A 24,573-nucleotide genomic window follows, 5' to 3' on the forward strand; every position below is an offset into this window, starting at 1 on the left:
TGATGAAAGGGTCATCTTGGCTACTGAAATTTGGACTTTTATGCATGTGTGAGGCTGTCCTGTCAGGTGGAATCTCAAATCTGTTGTCATCGAGAGGGGCGTGGGGGGAAGTAGGACCTAAATTTTACCAGAGTCCCTGGGATGGCCTAACCTGTTTGAAAAGCATATGAACATACTTATAGGGCACCGTAATTTTGTCTCCCAGGATGAGTTCAATCACGGATATTGCTTCCAGGGGACATTTAGAGGGGCTGGCAGTTGCCAGTGTTGCTGGTCTTTCACCTATAAAGGCACAAACAGTCCCATGAGCATCACCCAGACTCACCTTTTATAAAAGGTCCAAGTGCTGGTTTAGAGCTCCCACCTGCTCAAAGTCCCTCATACCGATCTGCAAACAGCCCTGGATCAAGAGGCAGGAAGGACAGCGCCTGGTCTGAGTGTGTTTGTGGTTGCATGGTCTCTCTGGATTTTAAATCTCCAGGTCTCTGATTTTAAACTCATCATGTGAAAAAACTTTAGAGTGAGCAAGCCTTTCTGTCAGGCTAGTTTTGCAGAGGTTTTGGGAAAAGTTCCCAAGAAAAGTCCTCTTCAGGGCAATTAGCCCTTCCCTGTTGTAAGGGCTTGGAGGAGGCATAAAGTGGCAGTGTCCTTGTCACACCTTATGCCTGTTAGAAGCCAAGCTCCCAGGGAAATACATTGGCAAGAGGGTCCTCAGCTTCGAACGACTAACTCTGATGATGACTCATGAGGTTTCTCCAGGACAGGAGAGACACTGAAGACCCATATGAAGATCGCAGTCTGATACCCAGCAAACATGAAGGGGAGCCTTTGACTTGTTAAATCTCACGGCTTTGTGCAAGGGAACTGTTTCCTAGGAAAGGGAGAGAACCAACTGCAGTAACTGCCACCAGCAGCGAATGTGTATCTCATTCCTTACATGAAGTTTTCCTCTTTCCCACTGGATGCATGTAGGGATTCAGACCTGCTATCCTGCATTCAGCAGGGGAGAGATCTTTCATTTGTAAGACAGAAAATTATGCAAGGAAAAGAAAAATGTTTGATCATTGCTAGCTAGTCACTTTTCTAGTCTGATTAATGCATATATATTCATACCTTCATTGTCTTGGCACTGAATGAGGAGTCAGGAGATGGCACCAAAAATAGTAGGCACTCTGTAAGAAAATTTACCTGTGATTGTTGTAGCTGTTAAGAGGGATTAAGGGGGTTAGACATTGATGGGACACAAGAAAGGAAGAGATCAGTCTGTTTATTCCACTTTCAAATATACATGTTCTTAATTTGAAGCACAGATCTTGAAGTAGTTCTTACATTATTTATTATTATTAGATACCGATGCCTTCTCAGCATATTTATTTTGTTAAATTACATGTCTGAAATTAAACACAGCCTCTTGTCAGCTCTAAGGTTCTTCTGCTTATACTTATAATTGTTATTGATAAGAGGTGACTTTCAAGTTAACAGCATGCAGATTGATAAGGCAGCCGTTATTCCGTTACCTGAGTACTTTTGGGAAAGCTTAGCTCAAGGGCAAATTGTGTTCCCACCGGAGCGCGGGATGCCGAACCCCCAGCCTGCAGACAGCTGCCAGAGGTGGGTTTTGTGGCTGTGGTGTGCTTGGCTAGCATCTGAAAAACTGCCCCCAAACTGTGCAGTCGTGGATAATTCAAATCAGTAAGCGTGGCGGTTTTTGGGGGTGCACAGGGGGGTGCCCCCCGTGTTTATTTTTGAGTCCCCAGAGGGTTTCTGCTCCTTTCGTTTCTGCTCTTCTCTCCTGCTCTCTGATGCTCTTCGCTTCATTCTCAGGTAGTAGATCCGGTTGGCTTCTGGGTAGGTGACTTTGCAGAGGGGGATTCTGTAGATGGCTGGGTTGTCTGAATTTATCAGCAAAAAAAGAAGCGCGGAGAAGCAGAAAGGCCAGGTGCAGAGCGGCAGCCCAAGCTGGGAGGGGAAAGGACAGAGAGGTGCATTTTGGTACCTCCTTTTGCATGTTCCCTTGCTTCTGCCTGTTGCTAAATTCTCGTGTTTGGGTAGCTGGGAGAGCCTGTGCTTTCCCTGAGGACAGCGGGACATGGGATGTGTCCTCCTGACCGTCCCCATACAGGGTCCCCCATTTGGATCCAGAGGAGGATGCCCATATGCAGGTGGGACATGGCGGGGGCTACATGTCAGCTAGGTTCCTGCTGGTCGGGCAAGCTCCTCTGCTACCAAATGTCAATTCAGCCACTCTCACAGAGGTATCTAGTTTATCTGAAATGTACGGGGCTTTGTAAGGCATCCCATATTAGAGACCTGAGTCATTTTGGAGATGCAGCTGTTAGTGCTGAATGGCGCTTGGCACCAATATTGAAGCAACTGAACCAGGCTCCAGGGGTCTGCTGACCATAATGAAAGCCAAGACAACTCAGGTCACACGTAGACATTTAAATTCTCTAGTGAGGGAGCCAAATCCTACCCTCCCTGTCCTGTAAAATGTTGTGTACCGAGAGCACTATTCACACGTATTCACCAACCTCAATGCGCATACGTTACTGGCATTGCAACCAATGCTCAGTCCTGCCCTGTGACCCCACCACTTTACCTGACTTGGGTCTGCCAAAAACAAGATCACAAAGAGAAACAGTAGATAGCCTTTTTTTTTTTTTTTCCTGGTGCAACCCAAAAGCAGGTGTGCTTAACGAAGCAATCCATCTGCTGGCACCCACACGGTACTGAGTGAATGCCAGATGAATACACTTAATGCATGAAGCTGCTGGTTTTAAATTTTTTTTTCTTTTAACTGACTAAACAAATTTTATTAAAATATGGTTTTGCTTTAATCTCTTAGATCTTAAAGAAGAAACAAAGCTTGGCATTTCTGGCTTTACCTCTTGATCTGTCCAGATATAACAATTTTGTATTTGAGAGAACAGTCTCCTGCTCATTTTAGTTATATCCAGATAAAACTGAAATAATATCTATAGGCAGGGTGGCAGAAAGACCTTGGAAGAAGCAACTAAATATTTAGAGCATTGGGCATTTTTCAGAAATATTGCCTGCAACTCAGTATTGCATCTCAAACCATATGCTGTTGCTGGAATTCACATATACATGCACAATCCCGCTGTAGATAACATGCTCCAAAGGTCTTTGAAATCTTATTATCAGCTATAGAGTCTGCAAGTGCACAATTCAACTGACAGAATTTGTGTGAGACCTGCCACTGGCTCCAGCATTCTCAATTCAATGCTGTCAAAACTGACATGGAGAATTTTGAAGGCATTTCTTGAACATTATATTGTAACAAATCAAAATACAGTTAAACCAAACAAACACAAAATCCCATGACACCCCCAACCCCCCACCCCCCCCCACCCCCCCACAACTTACCATAGACAGGGCATTAGCAAGAGCTGCTCCGGAGTAGGCACAAAATAATGCTGGAAAAAGATCAATGATAGCTCAAGATAAGGAGAATACTGTTCATCTCTCCAAAGATATTATCAAAAATAGCAGTACTGTCCAAATGCACAGTCAAATAGCCTCCCAGCTACCTGATGTGAGGATTGCTGTTAGAATCCAACAATTAGTTACAATGACCCAGTGCTGCATCTGGCTGTATGGACGCCATTCAGTCCTATCTGCTCTGTAGATATGGATGGTGAATGAAGAACATGTGGTTTGTTGTTTGTTTGTTTTTTAAGAGCAAGTGATGGTGGTATTTCTTATATCTCTAAGTTCTTTTTAATTGGCCCAACTTGACCTGTATGCAGCGGGGGACTGCAGAAACTCTCTGTCCTGTGGCTTCAAACCCCGAGCAGTTAGCAGTGGGCATCCTTGCCCCGGGTTGTCAGAGGTGGCAAAACAGGAGGTAAGGTCAGGCACCCAAGGACAAAGTCAAGGAAGGGAAAGCTGCTGAGCAATCCAGCCGCTGTGCTCTGGATAGAAAATTACTGAAATGCAGATGACTGGAAGCGGGGTCAGTCTTCACAGGAATTTCTTAAATGGGAGATTTCTCTTAAACTCTTCCCATATGGTCTGGTTTTAGCTGCTGTTGGAGATGGAATCTTTGAGTAGGTGGATTTCAAACTGACCTTGTGCTACACCTCCCTTCTGATGACACACTTCCTCTAATGGTACTTAGAGTTATGAAAAAGCTGCTTCTATGAATCTGTTGAATTGCTAACTTGTTAAACCTCTGCTCACAGCATAGCTTGTGCTCCTTCACCAAACAGTACCTCCACCCTTTCCAGATGTTTTGATGCTATTGGGGCCTAAAGGCCTTTCTCTACAGACTTGCGCCTTGCATGCCCAAGCTCAACTCTGATGCCGTCACAGAAATAGCTCTTGCACAGTACCTGGTTTTGCAGCAGAACAGTAGTTGGCTCTAAACCTGTACTACTCGTAGACTGCCTGGCTGTGTAAATTTTTGTCGTCCCCTTATATAAAAAGATACATACCACAGGCAAGTGACAGCAAATGAGTCTGCCAGGTCAGGGCATAGAACATGCCCCCGATTGCAATGCACGCGAGCGCGCAGTTGTAGTTGTGTAAGCCAAGGTAGATGCTGTCAAACGGTGATGCAATGCTCAGTGCTGCAAGACAAAAGGCAAGGCGATGAGGTCAGGTATGAGAGGTATCTGCAGGAGGACTCGTCACTTGCTAGGAATCTGTCGTCTCTTCCTTATGGCATCTAGACAAATGAATCTGTGCTTACACTTACATAACATGCACGCGCAGAAGGAAGGATGAAATCAAGTGAAGCTCACTATTTTGGAGCTCTGCTAATGTTCCTAGGGTTGGAATTCGGCCTAGTCTCTAAGGTTTCTTTCAGGCAAAACTTTCCGCGTATGCACTAAGTGTGTTGTAGTTAGTGTCCCAGATAACCAGATGGATGATCCAGCCAGAGTATGGGAGGACCTTCTCACCTGAGTGTCCTTTTTGCAGAAAGCTGTGCTCACGTGTACTGTTTAAACCTCGTACATATTCTGATCCTGAATAGCAGAGGCACAGCTGAATGTCTTTTGTGGGAATAAGGAGAGTTTTCCCATCTCTTCCTAGTGACCTTTGTTAATGTGGTCTAGTTACTAGAGGTGGTCACTCCATTAGTGCTGTGGAAATTCTCCACTGGGATGGGAGCTGAGGGTCTGCTCCAAATCTGACCTCACAGGTATTTCTGCAGAATTTCTTGTAGGATTATTTCTTCAGGAATACCAGTAAAAAGGAAAGCACAAATATGTAGTGCATGGGCCACCTTCACGCCACTCTTAAGATTAATACCTTTCCTGCTATAATGTCCTCATTTGTCTTCTGTTTCATCACCGTGCTTATCCCCAGATACTTTCCCCTGACCTTTCTCTTCTAAGATTAAATGTCAGACCTGTACAAAACTTGCCAATTGCTCTTAACCTTACAAATTCTGTAAAGTTTGGCTTAAAAACATAAGTGCAAGGCAGCTCACATCTTTGTATAAAGCGCTTCAGAGCACAGGACGCGTTGTTGGATGCCTGTGTCTTTTCCGTAGTTGTTGTCCCAGACTACACTTACTCCATCACACTTTTTTTTTTACAGTCGGTCACATAAGTGCAATTAATCTTGTTATTCTTTAACTTTAAGGGTCAGATTCATCCCTCAACTTAATATCATTTCATTGCTCTGGTTAGTGGAGAGGCAGGCTGTATTTAGTGGCATTTGTTTAGCTGTTTTTACAAACCTGCAGCAGGATAGAATGAACTGCGTTGTAGAAAAGTCTGTTTGTTTTCATTGACTGATCCGCTCTGAGGCAGACATCTGCTCGTGATGGTAACTGGAAACACTTGTGTTGGTAGGTGATTCGTTCTGAAGCTATTTCTCTAGGTTTCTTTATTGTCATCTCCATGGGATTCATCACATCCAATGGCAGGAGGGTTAAGCAAGATGGAAAAAATTGCCCAAGGTACAAATGTAATAACAAATTCAAAACTTAAAGAAAATCTGCATCTGTTCTTGCCTTTACCATGTTGCATGACCTTTAGTAAGACCTTCCAAATTCACATAGTTTCAAAAATGAGCCTGTTGTCCCAGCTACATCCCAGCCCTTGCAACTGTAAAGTCTGGACAGAGACATGTGATGACTTGGGTCAAGACACCTTAGTTACAAACGTGACTTTGGTAGATATTGCTTACCTGCGAAGATCCCCACTGCCGATCCAATTGCAGCATGTAAACAAATCAGTGGGGAAGAGATAAGTAAAGCAACAAGGAAGATGCCTCCAGTCCAGGGGTTTTCACAACCATACACTTGCCCAATGCCAACCGGGATGGATTGTAAGAGCTGCAGCAACCAGTAGAAAAGGGCATGTTACTGTATATGTGTACCCACAAGGACACAGCAGGTATGTTGGTCCAAGCTATTGGTTGAAAAGGAAAGGAAGGAACCCTCGCTCGGAGCTGGACTGCTGAGCAAATGTGGGTGCTCATGCCCATCAAACCAGAGTTAGTTTACTGTTTGATTTGATGTTTGATCCATCCAAGATGGATTTTTATTTCTTTTGGGGTGGTAATATGGTGGATGGGGTGGTGGAGGATTGGATGGGTTTTTTGGGGGGATGTTTTTTGGGTGACTTTAATGAGGGAGAAAAATGACAGCCTCCCACGGCAGTAATACTGTGGTGGGCCTGTTGGTTTGAGTTTATAGCATATTATATGAAGTGTATCAGTTACCTTTGGGAAGGTGACCCTCCAGAACTAGAGCTAGACCTGAGGGGACTGAGTATAAATGAGTTTCTGTCCCTTTGGATCCAGATATTTTGTCTGTTTTTTCATGTTTCCACTGACTGTCTTGCTGATGTTCTTCGAACCACATCTGGACAGCAGCAGTGTATATCCAGATGTGCTTCTGTATCGACAGCACAGCACTCAAGACTTGTTTTGGGGCAGCCCAGCTTTAGGTGAAGTGCGAGGTTCAAGATCTCTGTTCCCTTGGGCTTCACCAGCCTTTCCGCCGGATCATCCGGGACTGTCTCTGGGGGCATTTATGGCACAGCGCTCTACACACTGAACCCAGCCATGTATTCCCGTGAACAGCTACTGGCTGTACATGTCATATAGCTGTTCTGACCATGTGAAATTGTTATCCAGAGCTGAATGCCTTCATGCTCACCTTTTGAATGAAATATCATAAATGTGTTGGCGTGAAGCTTACCAACGGCACATTGATTGCAGACCAGGTGATATTGGGCACTGAAGCTACAGGCTTGATGAGGGTTGTAGGGAAGAAGGGGTTGTAGTGTCCTGTGGCTGCCAAGTACAAAGTCACCGCAATATTGAAGGGCAGAGTGAAAACAGGAAGGTCCCACTTACTGAAGATGGATCCCAAAGCACTGGACAGGATTGGACTGAGAACAGGAGAAGAGACACCAGTATAACTTGTTCATAACAATCGTAGTGGTGAAACCGCCTACCACTTTGGTCACAAGCGCTGGTAAATGCAAGCCAACACCATTCCTTTTAGAAACATCAGGTAGTGAACACCTTAAGGTATTAGTCTGCATCAGACAAATAGTTGCAGAATGATGTTCCTCTTTTTGTGACAACAGTCACATCTGTTCGGGGATGGTAGTAACTCCGCACCCTTCTCTCACGACAGGTGGCTAACGTGCAAGTGCTCTGCTAGCTACACCGAGCTCGGGAGGTCAGTGGAGAAACGCACCCAGTGCAGCATTGAGGCATGGGTGGAGAATGGTAGTCTGGTTTCTTTCTGGGTAGAAAAATCTAATGAGAAGCAGAAAAGCAAATGTTGGGAATGCCACATGTAGAACTGTGGAGAACTTCAGATGGTCTAAAAATGCTGCTCTGTTGAGAAGGCAAGAGGGAGCTGGAAATCACCTTTGTTTTGTTTTGGTTTGGTTTTTTTTAAATAGTTTGAAGGCTATCAGAAGATGGTTCTGGAGAAGCAATAAAGCAGGAAAGGCAACCAGAAAGAATGGAAAATCTCCCATTAAGAAAGATGGAAAATAATTACTATGTTGGACAGTATATGGTGGAATGAGGAGTCCTTAGGACATATGGAGCCTGGCAGAGTGCAAGACAAAGTCACCGCTGTAACAAAGCTGTGTAAGGTGTTGTGCCAGGCGTGACCCAGACCTTGGCTGATGTTGTCACTGAGACTGATGTTACTGTGTGCTGCTCAGGTACCACCCAAAATCATTTGGCATTTTCTAAAAACTGAGCTTAGTTCTTAAGAAACGTGTTTGAGTATATTTAGCTTGTAAAGTATTTGGGGTGACCCTCAAAATATTTAGAGATGGAAGACTTAAAAACATGCAAACATTGAGTCATTGTGGCTTTTCCCAATGTTCTTGGCTGTAGAACCTGGGATATAAACTTCACCAGGTCTGCTTTCCCCAGGACATTTCCAGACTGCCTTATTTCCACTTGAAGTGGGTGTCCTGCATGAATGACTTTGGGGGAGCGTATTGGCAAGGTAATATCTGTTTTTTATGTGGCCCAGAAAGCTCATGGAAGACAGTGAATGGCCAGGTCCTGTCTGTGATGGAAATGGCCTGTGTTCTGCTGCTTCCAGCAGAGCTTTTCTCATATGAAGTGAGCTGAACAGGTCTTACGGTGAACACCCAAGCAGCAGTGGACATCACGCAGCTGACAAAAATTCAGTTTAAAGATGCGAATTTTTCGGGAAGCTGTGTTTGAGTCCTAGAAGGTCATTAAGCTGGTTCTAATAATAATGAAAAAAACAACCCCCACCCCCCCAAACTATATGGCATTTCAAAAGCAACATCTTGTGTCCTGTTGTGTAGATATTATCAGTGGAAAAAATGCTTTGTTCTCCCTGTATAATCTCAGATGAAGCCTATTCTTTAATGACAAATTTGGTTCCCAGAGTAGTTTACAGATTTCCTGGCTTGTTGCTGTAGGGGAAAAAAATAATATCAGCACTTCAGTGAAAACAGTGTCCTAATTTCTGTGCCGAAATACAAAGCTTCTGCCAGTTATACATCTTGTAAGAAAAAAAAAAAAAAAGAAACAATTAAAGAAATGCTGACTTCTAAAGCTGAAATTCAATGTATCAGTTGAAAAAAAATCACTGAAATGTCTAATTTTAAAATATTTCAGCTCTATCCTTGAGTCTTAGGAACTACAAGAATGAATAAAAGTTTGAACAAAAGGCCTCAAGGAGTTCTGGCAGACAAGACAAACTAAACATTCTTGCAACATGTCCTGGGTTTTGAGAGGTTGTTACCAAATGACCTTTGCTGACAGTGACTAAAGAAATAAAGTATGAAAAAAATCTGATCTTAAAAGCAGTGAAATGCAATAATGACTTGCATCTTATCGCTAACAGTGATTAAAATACAGTTCTCGAATCCATTTCAGTTAAGGCTGTTAAATAGATTCTGCAGTGCTGTTAGGGTCCATATTTAGAAATGGTAAATTTAATCCTGAAAGGACATTGTCTGGCATTTGGAGTTACTTGGAGGAATTAATTTTGCTCATCACCGGTTGCATATCTGAGTGGGGGCGTACTGAATTCAGCCCGAGGGAGAGCACTGGGTCAGTTCAGTGCCTGGATGTGGAAGAGGCATTGTGGTGTTGGACACGATGATGTCCACCCTGAACGTGTCCTGCTGCTGAGGGCTATTTGCTGAGCTTGGCAGTGGGGTTGCTTTGTCTTCGTGCTATAATCAGTGTTTGTGCACTCAACCTCCTACCAACGTGTCTGTGCATCAGTGAATGCCTCTTTCCAGCATCACCGTGGCTGGAGCTGCTGGTGGAGGGGACTGGGCAGAAGGGAGTTCCAATGTGTTTAGGCTGTATATAGCAGGACTCCTCATTCTCTTAGAATTGTCCCTAGGAGGAGAAGTGGCACTTACCAGGCCATCGATATAACTGCCACAGGAGGAAGAAGCCACCAGTAGTAATCCCCTTTGTCAGAGTAGATGGCCATGAGCAGTCCCACCAAGATCCCATTGTAGCCGTGCAGCCCAGCTGCAATGGCTGATCTGTGAGGGAGAGAAACGTTTGGAAGGTAGCAAGCTGTGCTGGAGGCACAGGGACCCGCTGACATGCAGTTTACGAGTGTCCTGCTCCTGGTGAAGGGGGTGTAGGGGAGGGATGGTAAAGCGGTGAGGTTGCTGCCGTGTTGTATTGTGCTGGTGTGTGGAAAGGAAGACTTTGGAGACTGTTGAACGATGACGATTTAGGGGCTTCCTTGTGACCCAAAGCACCTGTGTGGTTGTGATGATGGCTGTCAGAGAGAGATGACTGCTCTCACAAAGACAGCCAGCAATGGGGACAGGCCAGCTGTTCCTGGAGCACAGCTCTGTCCTTGCCTAACTGCTTCCAAACCATCCATAAGGAAAGCCGCTCTACTGCCTTTAGCATACTCAAATATGGGGCTACGACCCATCAGCTGGTTCCTGATATCATAAAAATCAGTTTTTATTAACACTTGAGGTACCACCTACCTATCCTGACTAAGGACCAGGGCAGTTAATGTTGACACGGTCGTTCCAGTGCAGCCTGCGAGCATCCACCAGGGGCTCTGGATGAAAAGCCCCACTAAAATGATCAGCCCGCTGAAAGGGTTGTTGACAAACATCACCTGAGAGGTCCCTCGCAAGATCCAGTCCACCAGCTGAACCATGAGGGGCTTATCTGGAGAAGATCAAAGAAAAATAGTGGTGATAAGGCATCGTTTCAGCAAAGCCCGCGCATCTCTACACTGGCTTTCTGGCCACAGAACAGAGACGATGTATCAACAGGACTGTAAAACCAGCCTCTGATTTATTGCTGTCTGAGCATGTTTTGCATCTGGCACTTGAAAAGCTGATGGGGGTGGACTGGGTGTTGCTATAAAGTTCATGGAGGGATTGATAAAAAAGTGGTTTATTTATGGCAGTCAAAGAACAGTCTTACTTTCATGGTACATTGCTTAAGATTGTGCTATAAATTTAATGAGGAGATCGACTCTTTTCAGTGTGTAATTCAGAGGCAGAGAGAGAGACTTGGGCACAGACTGAAACCAGCTTGTACACAGACATGGAAATACAAAAAGGAAACAATCTTGCTGTTTTAGGGAAAAAGTTGGCAACCCAGAATGTGGAGGTATGCTGTGTATAGGAGATGGGGTCAAGCTGTCCAAGGTGTCTAAAAAATATTTAGAGAACCAAAGCACCTAAATGAAGAAAATAGTTATTATAGCTTGGATTGTACTCAGGGCAAAGAGGCATTTTCAAAGGACAAGGGGCTATCCCTCTTTAGAGAAGACTATTGAACCTGGGCAAGTGGGCACCAAGCCACTAAGAAAAAAACATAAACTGTATCCCAGCTGAAATCAGGACCCTCAGGTGTGTGCAGGGGTAGGTGGGATGTGTGTCGGGCTCAGGGCAGCCTGGCTGAGGGCATCTGTGTACAGTGCTCCTAATGATCTCTGTGGGCAGGGGAGGGTCTTGTACCACTGCAATAATGTTTTGCTGCTGATGGCAAATTGGCTTCAGGGCTTTTTCTGCCACACTTCTGGGAAAAGTGTAACCATTTCTGTACTGCTGTGTGTTATTAAACATGATGTGAGGAGAATATGGGAGAAAGAGGAGCTGCTGGCATGTGCAAGATGTTCATGTAACGTGTACATGCAGCTTTCATCTTCTTAAATATTTCAAATTAATTCTATTGGCTTCAATTGTTAATTAGACACAGCATGAAGTGTCAGACTACTTTTTGAATCTGGGTGATGATTTATTCCTACAAACTTCCCCCTCCCTCCCTCCCTCCTTTTCTCCTTCCCTGTGTTGAATTTACAGCCAAAGCTCAGGTTTTGCTTTCTGATGAAAACAGCTTCAACAGAATAACTTTGAAGGGCTGGGTACCACTCTCTGTCTCTTCAGCATCCCTGGGAGAGCCCTCCCAAGAAGCTGGAGTGCAAGTTGAGGGACAGGTTCGCAAGCACCCCTCCCTCAGGCTGCGTGTTGTCGGGGAGCCAGGCAGCTACAACCAAGGAGGAATGAGTTCCTCAGAGGAAAATGACCAGGCTTGTCTGAAGTAATTCTTGCTAATGTTTGGTGTCGAGCTATGCAATATATCAGCGATGCACTTGGCTTCAGACACGAGTACTCAGTACTCAGTACTTCAGACACTGAAAGTATTCAGATACAACCAGAGGGCAGTGGCTGGAGCTTTTCAGGAGATTGAGTAAGAAAAGCTGTCTGCAAAGTCTGGACCACTGGAACAAAGCGGAAGCAGGAGATACTTCCCTGTGGCTGGGGATCACACTGCCAGCCTGATGAGCTCCCTGCCTGGAGGCATCTCAGCCCACCTCCTCCACCAGCAATAGCTACTGCACAGCCTGGCTGTGCACGGCTGTCTAATTTCTCTCCCATGGCTGGAGCTGTGCTGCTAATGAACCCAGCCTTGATGGAGGACCCACAGTCTTACAAAGCCTCTCAAAGCCCCACATTCTTAATGATTGTGGGCAACGTGGACAATCTGTCCTATCTGGGACAGTAAGCCTTTGAGATCGGTACTTGCTTTGTATTTTGTAACATCGTAACACCCACAGCGCTATTGCTCTCTCAAGGCTACTCATGCCAGAGCCTTTGCCTGCACAATCAAGAGGCAGATGCCCATCGTTAGCCCACCCACGGACAAGGAGACAGTCGCTGATACAAAGCACTTACAAACAAAACCAAATTCCCAGCCCCAACGTGTGGTTCTGGGCACTGTTAGAAGGAACGTGATGCTAATGACACATAAGTCATGATTAAGCGTAAAAAGCATCTTTTGCCTGTGCTGAATTACATGTGCAGTCACGGTAACGGCAAGAGGATGCGGTGAGATTCCTCTCCTGGGAATGAGATGATTTGGGTTAAAAGGCCAGAAGTGTGCAGTGAGCTCAGGCCATGCTGCCTCAGGGGGTTACATAGCCCCTCGTCTCATGCCCCAGCACTGAAAGTACCATTGGCAAATAGATGTCCCCAGCAGGCTTTTCCTAGCCAGATAGCCCTAAATATATCCCTGTGCTTACTTTTCATCCACTCTCCACATTCTTTCATTTCTCCTGTGAGGTACCCGAAAACTTGGTGGATCCGATTTCTGCTTTTCCCCAGCAGGTCCTGGGCTCTTGGTTTCTGCTCCGTGTACAGCTGCCTCTCACCAGGACGTTCAGCCACAACGATCTCACCAAGCTGCATCTCTTCTGGGTGGTGGGAAGAGGTAACTGTAAATCACAAAGCCCACGTGTTAGAAAATCCTTTTGGGTTGTGCCCTGACAACTTTCTGCTGTACTTCAGAGCCCTGCAGCGATATAATTTTTCAAAGATGAGATTTTTCATGGAGAAGGGACCCGCCTGAACCACTGCTGAGAGTGGTGTGTGCTGCTGTTCAGGGTAGTGGTGTCTCCTCTTGGGGATGAGGACCAGGCTGTCTGTGAGGACTCACTGCTGTCACAGTGCTGTGGCACAGAGCTTTAGAGGGAAAGAGGGATGTGGTGCAGCATCCCACCCTCACCCCAGCTCCTGATGAAGCACGTGACAAACTGCTGGTTAGACAGGGGACAAAACATTAGCCAAGTAACCGAGTGGTGCCTGCATGCTGACCAGTGCTGCTTGGCCAAGTGTAGCTGCTGTTGCAGCTGCCAAGGGGGGAGCCTGCTGATGTTTGGCTAGCAGCGAGCTGGAGGGAAGCGTTGCAAATTGACAGTACGGTAGCAGACAGCAGGAAATGAGAAAATACTAGAGGAGAGGCTGAAGCCTGTATCCCTTTTGATGTTTTGAGCGGGTGCCCTCATGTATCACAACAAGTCTCTGGCCTTTCCACGCTCCTCATTCCACATCAGCCTTTGATAGATCCATCAAGAGCAAACTGGGGTAGCATCAAAGTATTGCACAGAAATCAGCATCCCCGTGTAGCTTTAGACAAAGAGAAGCACCTTGGCTCAGGGTTATGTGCTCTTTAGTTAGCAGCTGAGCATCCAGCAGCTTACTAGCCTCCCAATTACAGTCACAGGGTTCGTTCTGTTCATTAAAAAGTCCATTATAATATAAACCCTTAAGACATAATACAGTGCACTGCCCTGTAGTGAGCTACACGGCAGGTTACAGCTGCGAAAACGCCACCCCACTTTCTGAGAGACTCTGGCATCGGCTGGTCTGCAGTTTTGCTGTCACGATTTTGAAGTGCGGCTGGGTTTCTAGGAGTTGCCCGATAGCGGACTGTGTTGTGAAGCGCCTGCCCCCGTGTTTCGTGGGATATGGGCACCACCTCCTGGTTTTTGGTAGCTCAAGCAGGCTGGCTGTCAGCGGTACAGCCCGTAGCAGCAGCAGGACGGGCTGGGAAGGGACGCCTGGCTGGACGGAAGGAACTGACAGCTGGAGGATAAAATACACCTGTGGTTCTGAACGGCCTCATAAGAAGATCCTTGAGCATCAAAAGGCGTTTTCCCTTCACCCCCGGCGGCACTGCTCGGTGCAGCCCTGCAAACGCTTGCGCAGCGCTCGCTGCCCGGTGCTTTGGCTCTCTCTGCCGGCAGCCGGTCCCCACCGCGGCAGGAGCCCTGGCCGTGACCTTCGCCCGCCGGCATCAGCTGGGTGTACTGGCAAGTGGTGGTGTTCAGTGTAAACTGCAAAAAACAGACCCAAGTGTCGCTCGGTTTGCCTGATCCTAAGGGGGGAGGAGGGTTGTGGGAGCTGTTGGGTGGTTTAAAGTGAAAAATGGGGCCGTGTGAGGAGTGAGCACCCACAACGCCTCGCTCGCTGGTGTCCCATGGGTTGTGAGCAAGGAGGTTCCCAGGTTCTGCCCCGCTGCACTCAGTGCAGGAACAAGCAAGGAGCAAAAGGAGAGGGAGGGGGTGGGTTTATTGTCCCTCTTCTTTTTTTGCTATGTGATTCTGGCCAGAGGCTGAGTCTAATCCCTGGTTTCAGTTTAAGGCAGCCTTGGTGACTGTCATTTTTGGCTAGCCAGGAGGACATCGGTGTAGGGAACACTGACCAGGAGTCCCCTTTCTCCTCCTCCATGCCTTTCTCCTCATCCATTTCTTCTAGGCTGAGGGAATTTGCATTGGCCAGATATTGGTAATTTGTGTCCCTCTGAGGTAGGAAGAGGCCAAATCCTACTGGAAAACCAGGTAGTTGTGCCTGGATACACCCCATAAACACCCGGTTGTATGAGATGTGACATTGCCTTGGGCTTCCTGGTAGGCGGTGTAGCTCTGGGCACCTGCAGATAGAAGTCAACCTATCTCAACTCAGAAGTGCCCTCTGAAAGTTGCTGTTCTTCCCGATGACAGGTCAACCGGGGTGCTCTGGTCAAACGCCCAATATCTTTTGGGAGGGATGCAGGGTCTGAGGTCAACTGCACAAGCAGAGAAGAGACTCCAGAACAATGCCAGGCTAGCACCTGGCTGTCATAGAGGTTGCTTTTCTTCCAGATCTTAATAGTCATATTTAGCAAGCATGGTATCAGAGATAGCTATTCACTGTTGCCTGTTTTGTTTGTTTGCTCATGCTCCTTCCAGAAGACTTCTCCAAAGAGTTTCAGGATTTGGGGTGGGCTCGGATAGCTGCAATGGATCCACATAAAGGTGACTGGAGAGTCTCTTAGGACCTTGAAGTCTCAGGGATGCATCAGTAACGAAAGGTTAGTGACCCCTTTGCTGTGAACAGTAACTACCACAAGCAACGGTGTGCAGCAGTTACCAACATGGAGAATAAATACTGAGTGGTTGTGGCTGTGTTTTCATAGCACCTGAAAAGCTCATGCTCATTTTAAACCTTACCAGGAAAAACTACTGTTGGGTTTTACAAAGCAGAAACATCACTATAGAGCTTCTAAAGCCTGTATTAACAAGACCACGCTGCTCAATTCCCTCTGAAATTGGGATGTGGGACCTGTATATTTTTAAAATTCTTGTCCTTGCTCGCATAATTTACCTGTTAGGAGTTAAGTGCAAAGTAGTCATGTTGGAGCCCTTTTCAGTCAATACAGAGAGAGGCTGGTACCTCCAGAGAGCAGTTCATGTCCCTTTTCTTACATACCTATCTGAGAGGTGAAGAAAAAGGTGTCTGTTCCTCTCTTTCCACTGGCTGCAGAGGGACCCTGGCTGCTGCGCTTTTAGAGGGTTATTTTCAGGCAAGAGAAATTCCAGCCTGAGAGATTTTGCTGAGGTCAACCCTGTAGTTTATGGAGGTGGGATCTGGAGTCCCAGGCTAGTGCTTTTAAATCACTGAGCCATCTGTAACAGGTCTGTAATCTGCATCAAGAAGGGCATCAAAGCTCTGGGGCTAAGAAAAAAAAATTCTATCTCTTCTTATGGTTCCTGTTTGCTTTCTCCCTATGGATTGGAAGGGAACTAAACCTCTGCTTGAAGGGAGCATGCTCACCCACCTCAGATGGGAAGGCAACCTGGGACATGACTGCAGGAGATGGTTGAAGAATTAGCAAATTTTGGGGGTAAGGAATAGTTCAAAAGAAGAGATATAGGGATGCTGAAAGCCTCTATGCTGCCACAGCGATGAATCGTGGGGCTTTACAGTAGAGCAGCCTGAGGGGCTGCAACAACTAGAGAAGATCCTGGAGGGCTGTGATGGGCACAGTGATCCCTGCATGAGCATCACCCTGGAAAAAAACAATTTCTTTGCAGCGAGCACATGTCAGTTGATAGGCTTGCGGTCAGTGGTACAAGCTCCATGAATAACAGAGAATTCATTTGAACAATTAGCTGATTAGGGCTAATGAGAGCCAGAATCACTTATGGCACACATAGGCCTGATGGGGAATTCCTTGAGAAAAGGGCCTTTTTTTCAGCAAACACTGATTCATCAGTGCCATAACGATTTGTCCTGCTCCTTGGGGACATTTATCAGACCACGGGGTAATGCCTGGGGTTAGTGCTGGTCTCTAGACCTGCCTGTGCCTGCTCATTCCCAAACAGACAGCTGTTGAGGTGCAGGATGCTGATAGCACGGAACCTTCTATTTTTAAGCATCCCCCAGTAAGCACTGGGTTTCTCTTTGACTTGTGCTGCTAGAGAGAGCGTTCACAGCATAGCACCCTCAGTGATCTGGTGGCCCAGAAATGGTGGTGGAAAATTAAAATTTTAAAAATCCCACACAAGTGGGCTGTGAACACTGGAATGGTGCTTGACCAGGGTGGTGGGTAACACTTGAGCCAGCTTTTGTACAGGGCTGCTGTTTGTGCTGGGGGCTCAGCTTTCTGTTAAGACACCTGAAGCCAAGCCTGGGAGTTTGTCTGTCCTCCTCTATCCTGAAAGCACAGAGGTGATCAGAGAAGCATTGACATCAAGGGACATAGCTTCACAAGGGCCTTGGAAAGAAACAGTTTGTAGGGGCACATTGCTCTCATAAGAAACTATAAAGAAATAGAAAAGAAATACAGTGTACAGCTAGAGGGCAAAACTTTGGGATGGTGACAGAATGCTTGGCTGAGTTGTAATGACTTTACCAAGCAAAGCTCTACCAGGGATCAACCCATGACATCGAAAACAAATGAATAAAGCAGGGCATTTCAGAACAGTCGCTGGGGTTGAATGCAACACAATTGCAGGGAGTATGCATGAAACAGCCACAGACCTCTGAAGTTAAAAAAAAAAAAAAAAAGGAAAAAAAGAAAAAATCCACCCACAAGGAAAAAGATGCTCAAGTAAACTTGTTTCCTGTTACAGGCATTAAGTAAAGCAGAAGTTCCAGAGCAGCTCTGTCATATCTGTACAAACACAATTACCACACAATAGTTAGTAATCAGGATAGTTTAACTTATGGGGCTAAATACGACTCTTACATCCTTATTTAGATACTTGGCTCTTATGATGTGGTCTTGGAGTCCTTCTGTGTCTTCCTTTCCCGGTCTGTGTAATATAGGATGCAATATGTTGCTTTGCTCCGAGGCGACACTTTCCTTTACTGCTTCTTCTTTTCCCCCCGTCGCAGCAGTATCTCCCAATCTGCCAAATGGAGGCACAGAGTTTATTTAATGTAGGGTCCTAGTGACTTGGGTAGTTGTGCTGGTAGCATCTGTATATGGATTGTATGTATATACATATGTGTATGTGTGTGTATGTGACTGGGAGAAGGTGGGTTTGACTTCCTTACTGCGGGTCTCCTGCATGATGCTTGTAAAGAGGGATTCTTCTTGACTCCCTGTAGCCATTTAAAGGCTTATAGTTCTGGCAATCTCTATGGTCAACATAGAGTCATCGGTATCATGTCTGTGTAGTTCACCCAAGTGTGTCAGATATCATCCTTGGGATGGGATGGCTTTCCTTCCAGAAGGGTCTGTCTCATCCCTTTAGTGGTACAGAGAGGTTAAGGTGGGGCGTATGGGGCTAGCCCTGGGATCTCCAGGAGTGACTCTGTATCTCAGGGGCTTGCCTTGACTTGCAGTGAAGAGCTGGTCAATATACGGATCTAGAGCATGATTCATCCCCTCCCACCCTGCAGAAAGGAATCATGTCCTAAATTCTGTTGCGTTTATCGTGTTTAATAGGAAAGACAGACAACTCAAACGCACACAGCTGCACCGCGTATACGTAGGGAAGGGGTGATGAATCTCAGCTAAGTGACTATCCCAAGGTCATTTGGGAAGACTGTAGCTGACTGGCATATCAAACAAGAGCATGTTAATGTTTGAAGCAAGTGCCTACTACGTGAAGAATTTTCAAAATGCTAACTTTTTGTTTTAATAATGAAAGTAGTCAGACCAGGTAGATATTTTAAGACACAAAAATCTTGTTTTTCTGCATATGGTTTCAGTTATAAAACCAGAGAGGAAAACAAATAGAGAAAATACGAAATATAAAACCCGTTGCTTCTAAACAGAATGTTTTTCAAAGGTTTCCATGAGGTGCTGGCTGCTCGGCAAAGCAGACTGTAAAACAACTTTACAAGCCGCATTTATTCTAAGAGCGCCACTTATTGAAGTACAATTCAAACTCTTGTTCTGCCGGCCAAGTTCCATAAATTAAACACTTGTCCAATAACACATACCTCTCCACTTGGATTATTCTCTGTTTCTTTTTGGCTTTGTCTCTCTTTCTCTCTCTCTCTCACTCTTTTTTTTTTTTTCCCTCTTTTTTTTTTTCTTTTTCTTTTTGTCCTTTGTAAATGGAAACAAAAAAGGTTTGCTTGTTTTAGGAATGGATTTAAGAAATAGCCCAGTAAAAGTAAAAATAAGCAGAGGAAAAAGAAGACAGGTCAACTAAAATGAGACTTTTGTTCCATCATTTGACATCTCAGTGACACTGATTTAAAGCTAAGTCTAAATCCAGTTGAAGCCGCATGATGTCAAACATCTGACTGAATAGTTCCTTATCTCCATGACAGTGCACTGGGCACTGGGTGGTCACAGGGACCAGCAAGGTGACCTGGAAGCTGAGGAGGGAGGTGGGACCCATGCCCTGCCTGCAGTTTCCCTCCCTCCCCTGGCGTGTTATGGCCTCAGAGACGTGACCGTGAGCAGGACCAGCCCTTTCTTACAAGATATAGGACAGGGCAGGAGCGAGACATTTTCAGACAGCCACCCTGTCTTATGTGGAGCGGGAATGGGTCCTTGGATGTGCCAAGGAAAAGCCCTGCCAGTACTGTCCCTGGGCTCACTGTGTCTTCCCTTTCCCACCTTCTTTCCCGTTTCTCTCTGCCATCACCTCTACCCACCTGCACTTCTCGCCGTTCTTTCAGTTCAGCCTAGAGCCTCACACCCAGGCTGTGTGTAAATCTTACAGATTCTTTCTGTGTGATGTCTTTAGAAACCCGATTTTCTTACTCATCCAAGAAGCTAAAACTCTCACCTAAGCTCTTGTCATATCACTTCTTTAGCACAGTGTCTGTCTTTCTAGTCTTGACAGTCATCCCTGCCTTGTAGTATCACCATCTCTCTGACTTTCACTTTGCCATGACCTTCTCCTTTCTTCTTCACATTGACCGTGAGCTGCATGTCCTCAATTTTGGAGCCAGTGATTGCTCTGTCTCATCAGGAGGGAAAAATTAATTTCTACATTCACCTGACCGTAACGCTGCCTCCATTTGCCAGAAATATTTCTAAAGATCCTCTCCTGTGGTACGAAACTTAGATGTCCTAACATGAGCCTCAGTGAAATTAATGCCACCTTTAATCCAGAGAGTGGCAAGGTGGGAATAATACCACAAGAAACTGGATGATATCTCTGCTTTCTTGATAATTCATAGTGGAAACTTGGGGAAGCAGCTACTGAACATTTCTCAGCAATTCAGAGGTGACCTCTTAAATGAGAATAATCCTTTTTACTCAGTATATTAATTCAGAGACTTTGTAAGGCTCGAGTGTGACAGACGTGGGCAGTCAAATGTGAATCACATTGGAGCACCTGGAGAAATTACTGTTCTTTGTTGGAAGCTACCTTCTGCCTGGCTGAGGTACCATAACTGATGGGCGTGAAAGAGAGGGCAGGGAAGGCGACATGCCTTTAGGATATTTTGGTGGGGAAGAAGCCAGATTTAATTTAGCTTCTGCTGAAGGTGCTTTTGGGCACCCTATTCATGTTGCAGTAATGTTGGAGCAGCTCCTGTGGTCAGTCTGAAAGGCTGGGGACTGACCAAAAGACTGTAGGGACATCAGCTCCCTCTCAGAGGTGGTGGTTGAGGGTGGTGATTACTCTTTAAGCTGCCCACCTGATCTGCAAGCAGTCAAAGGGGGCTTTGAACAAGGAAGTTTTCTACTTTTTCCACTGCTTAGGTGATGCCACGTGGTGTTCTTGCTCCCTGGAGCACCACGGGCAAGGTAGGGTTAGAGCACCCATGTCTCTACCACTTATCTGTAGAGCCAAGATGATCTGTGACGTCCAGCACTTGCATGCACGCAATTGTATTCCAAGTCCAAAAGAATAATGTAGACCTACACCAAGAAACCTTGCCTGTACTATGCAGTTAATTGGTTGCTCAACCTGTAAGCTCTTCTTCTAGGATGGGATACCCTGGACAAATCATAAGGGGTTGGCAAGAAACCCTTTATTTTGGTGTGACATACACTGCCGGTTGTGCTAGCTTAGCTGAACAAAGCTTTGCCTGTAAATGTTTTAACTGCAGTAACAATCACTTGGTGTCTGCTGTTCCTGGGCTGATCCAGCTGAATACCGGACTTTCTTTAAAAATGCACGGTAAACCACAGACTATAAAGTGCAAGGTGCTGTTCACAATGAATAAAAATGTCAGAGCTTGGCCAATATTTGGTTAAATCTTGAAACAAAACATACAGTATTTTAATAGGGTAACCATAAAGGCATTTCTCCAGTTAGTTCACATTGCTTGCTCTTTAATAGAAAGTTAATGGGGATTTTCTTTTTCAGATAGCAACAATTTATCATGTGTTTCCGTGGCAACTACAACACCATGAACCTTCCTTGCAAACTCTGTTGGGATTCCTTCAATGTTAGTGAGCATAATGAATGGTAAATATAAAGCAAACCCATTGAATCACTTTATTTTAGATTCTGGCAGAGACATAATTTCCCACAGTTCATAAACATTTACAAAAAAGGAGTTTACATGTAGAAAAACAGTTGTTTTTATCACTTAGATCAAAGAACACATTTATCTGGGTGTATGGATGCATTTTCAGCCACCTTTTGAGATGCTCAGGTGACAATCTTTAAGAAGCTTCACAGACTAATACCGACCCTTTGAAGTCTGCAGCTTTGCTCACCTGAAAATACAGGCATCACTTCTGCTCTCTGCTCTGCATAAGTCTGAAGTTTGCACTTCAAAGATAATAAATGACAGGCCAAATTTCCCTGAGCTTCTAACAGCACTGGGACTTTCCGACTAGAATAAAATGAAAAAGTAGGGCACGTTGCAGGAGACAGGGTTTTGTATCCACACCCATGCCGCAAGCTGGCTGCTGGGGTGCCAGCTGAACGGCGTTGGAGAAATGGCCTGAAAGCCTGTTGGAAATGCAGGGGAGAGATTCCCCCGATGCTAATGACCTCTTCATCAGCCCCTACGAGGGAAGAAGTGGAGCGAGAGCTGCAGATGACAAATTTGCAGCTGTGGAGGCTCCTGGCAGACCCTGGCGCTGCTCCACAGCCCAGGTTTCCTTTCCTTGCAGCAGATCCAGCCCCGTTTACTTGATGGAGTCTGCTTTTCATCTCAGGTTTTATTCCTCTGTAGTTAATAGTAGAATGCTAACATAAGCGAGGTCATACCCATCAACCTCAGCGGAGCTGCTCTGGATTTGTGCTGTTGTACGTGAAAGCTGTTCCTGGTGCTGTTTGCAAGTGGGGGCTTGTTTACTGCAGAAGCGAGGGAGGTTTCTGTGTGCTACTGGGTTTGGGCGCATCCTGGGGGCAGGTCTGCATCACCTCCCACTGGTGACTACGCCTGTACGCTACATCTATGTTCCAAAGCAGATCTATAGCCTGAGAGCTTCATGGAAGTCTGGAGTGCAATTTTCTGGAGGACTTTAAATGGATGCACAGAGCAACCCCCTCCTCCTTCACAAAAATCTCTAATAACAATTTAAAATGGCTCTTATTTTTAAAATTTGGATCCTTCAAAATATTTAATTAAATATTTAATTCAATATTTAAATATTTAAATTTTAAATTATTAAATTTAAAAGTGCAGCATTGTGTATTTGGAACATTGAGCTGCAGATAAAACAATGTGTGTTTTCAAAATGGTAAACTAGAGCAGTGGAAGCTGAGTAGCACTAAAGATTTTCAGGAGCAAAATCTCCATCTCTTGAGATTTCCACATTTCTGTGAAGTTCTTAGTTTTGTGGTTACATTTCGCTCCCCCCACCCCCGGTGCTTTGCTGCTGTGCTGTGAGAACTGTAATATCATATAACTGCAACATCAAATACCTCCTGCCATCAGAAGACATCTTTGCCGTATTTTGGTGGCCAATATGTTTGTGTTCAAGCGGGATGCTCAAATCATACCCAGAGTTGTAACAAGAATCTAATAAGGTTGAAAGCACAGGAAACCTGATTAAATAATGTTTCTAATTAGAAGTGGGTATTATTTATCAGAAATTCAAAAAGTTTTTAAATTAAATTTGAGGACTAAGAGGGTCAGATGACATGCACAAATTAGTTTAATCCTAATCCTAATATGAGTGGGGGCATGTGGTCTAGGAGCTCTGACTGCTGTGGCAAAGCTATTAAATGGGGGATTTGTGGAGGGCGGGTACAGGAAATTTTCACTCTCCAGGCAGAAATGCCAGGGAAATTGTTCCGTGGGTAAGTGAGAAGCTATTTTGTGAGGGCCTCCTCTGAAAGGCACTGCAAAGTGCTGAGATAACCTCCCATCCCTAATACTGAAAGGCAAAAGTACAAGTGCCCAATTGCTTATTCTCCTGGCATGCTTATGGGTTGGGCAGGATTCATTCTGGGGCGGTCACTGGGGCATGCACATGCTGTGCTGCACAGCTCAGCAGATCTGTACCTTCAGTGAGCCCCCCCAAGCTTGCCCCAATGCAGGCTGGAGCTGTGGTGGCTTTCTTCACACTGGGACTTGTGTCCTTCCTTATAGCTTTCATCTCCGTTTCTCTACATCCCAACCCAATTTCTTGGTGCCTTCCTGCAGTGCCTAGACCTGGATAGACATAAGGGTCTGTCATGTCTAAGGTCTTATGTAGGTGACCTCTCCCAGGTGACCTGCACTGGGCACCCTGTGGGCATTGGGGACATTGCTGGCTCACGCTGAGGCTGCTTTGAGTTGCACCAAGAGTTGCCTGAGATTCAGCCTTCCCCACGGATGCAGGTGATGTTATCTCATGGTCCCCAATGTGCTCCTCCTGATCAAGGGCTTCAACTAACACCAGAATCTGCCTTTTGTTCTCCGGAGACTGACTGAGTTTGGACTTAGACACAGGGTCAGTGTTAAGATTTGTGAAACTCAGCACAACCCATCTCACTTTATTGATTTATTTTTCATGCAGAGGGTGTTTTTTGCCAGTGTCTCTTGGCTATGGTAGGAGCTGGGGCCAGTAGGTGCCTAGTCCATAGCTAACATTGGGAATGGGGTTAGTGCCCATGGTACAGGAGATAAATGAAACCAAGGTCTGTGCCACGATATATTTTAGCTGAAACATCGGTGCTTGTAAGGAAAGAGAAGGGAGAGAAAAATGAAAGAGCATTTTGCCAGACCTCCTTCTGCATTTAATTTGTAAATGTGAGTACTGTAAATAACTCAGCCAAGGGCTGGAGATGTGTTCAGGCTGGGCTTCCAGAGAAGAAAGATTGAAGAGCCAAGATTAGGTCAATGTTCGACTCATCCAGAGGAAAGGGAAGGAGGGAGTGGGCATTAGGGACCAGATTAGACTTAGGATCTGTGAAACAGGGAAGCAGAGCCAAAGCCATAGCCAGTTTCTGCAATTCACACTTAGTTTTTCAAGTGGAAAGAGGTGGAAATGTGGTATTGGTGTCTTTGTGTGATGTAGCCCCAATTTCATCCTGTGTGTGTGAACAAGACCACGCTGACGCTCACAGCTGGGTGGGTGAGCCCGTTTGGGGCTCACCTTTAGGCTCAGCAGCGTGCATTGCCTGAGCTTTAAGGTTAGTTGCAGGTGCAGAAGTGATTATTAAGAACACAAAGG

At 45.6% G+C, this 24,573-nt stretch overlaps 1 protein-coding gene across 1 annotated transcript; it reads right to left on the reverse strand.

The window, feature by feature from the left end:
- Positions 1-1,689: 1,689 nt before the first annotated feature.
- LOC129734780 (urea transporter 2-like) lies at positions 1,690-13,181 on the reverse strand. Its single transcript, XM_055699878.1, has 8 exons — positions 13,016-13,181; positions 10,461-10,650; positions 9,867-9,995; positions 7,181-7,373; positions 6,163-6,310; positions 4,458-4,592; positions 3,388-3,437; positions 1,690-1,959 (listed from the first exon to the last, which is right to left on the reverse strand). The coding sequence occupies exons 1-8, from the start codon at positions 13,179-13,181 to the stop codon at positions 1,690-1,692; spliced, it is 1,281 nt and encodes a 426-aa protein (XP_055555853.1).
- Between the last annotated feature and the right edge of the window lie 11,392 nt (positions 13,182-24,573).

The sequence above is a fragment of the Falco cherrug genome, chromosome Z (assembly GCF_023634085.1).
Source record: "Falco cherrug isolate bFalChe1 chromosome Z, bFalChe1.pri, whole genome shotgun sequence".
NCBI classification, from domain to species: Eukaryota; Metazoa; Chordata; class Aves; order Falconiformes; family Falconidae; genus Falco; species Falco cherrug.

Bases quoted from the DNA above. Each gene is read 5' to 3' on its own strand.
- LOC129734780 (XM_055699878.1), bottom strand. From the start codon at position 13,181: ATGCAGCTTGGTGAGATCGTTGTGGCTGAACGTCCTGGTGAGAGGCAG. The intron at 4,593-6,162 runs GTAAGCAATATC...TTTGTCTTGCAG, and splicing joins GGCAGTGGGGATCTTCGCAG to CACTGAGCATTGCATCACCG. The intron at 1,960-3,387 runs GTAAGTTGTGGG...TTCCCCTCCCAG, and splicing joins TTGCTAATGCCCTGTCTATG to CTTGGGCTGCCGCTCTGCAC.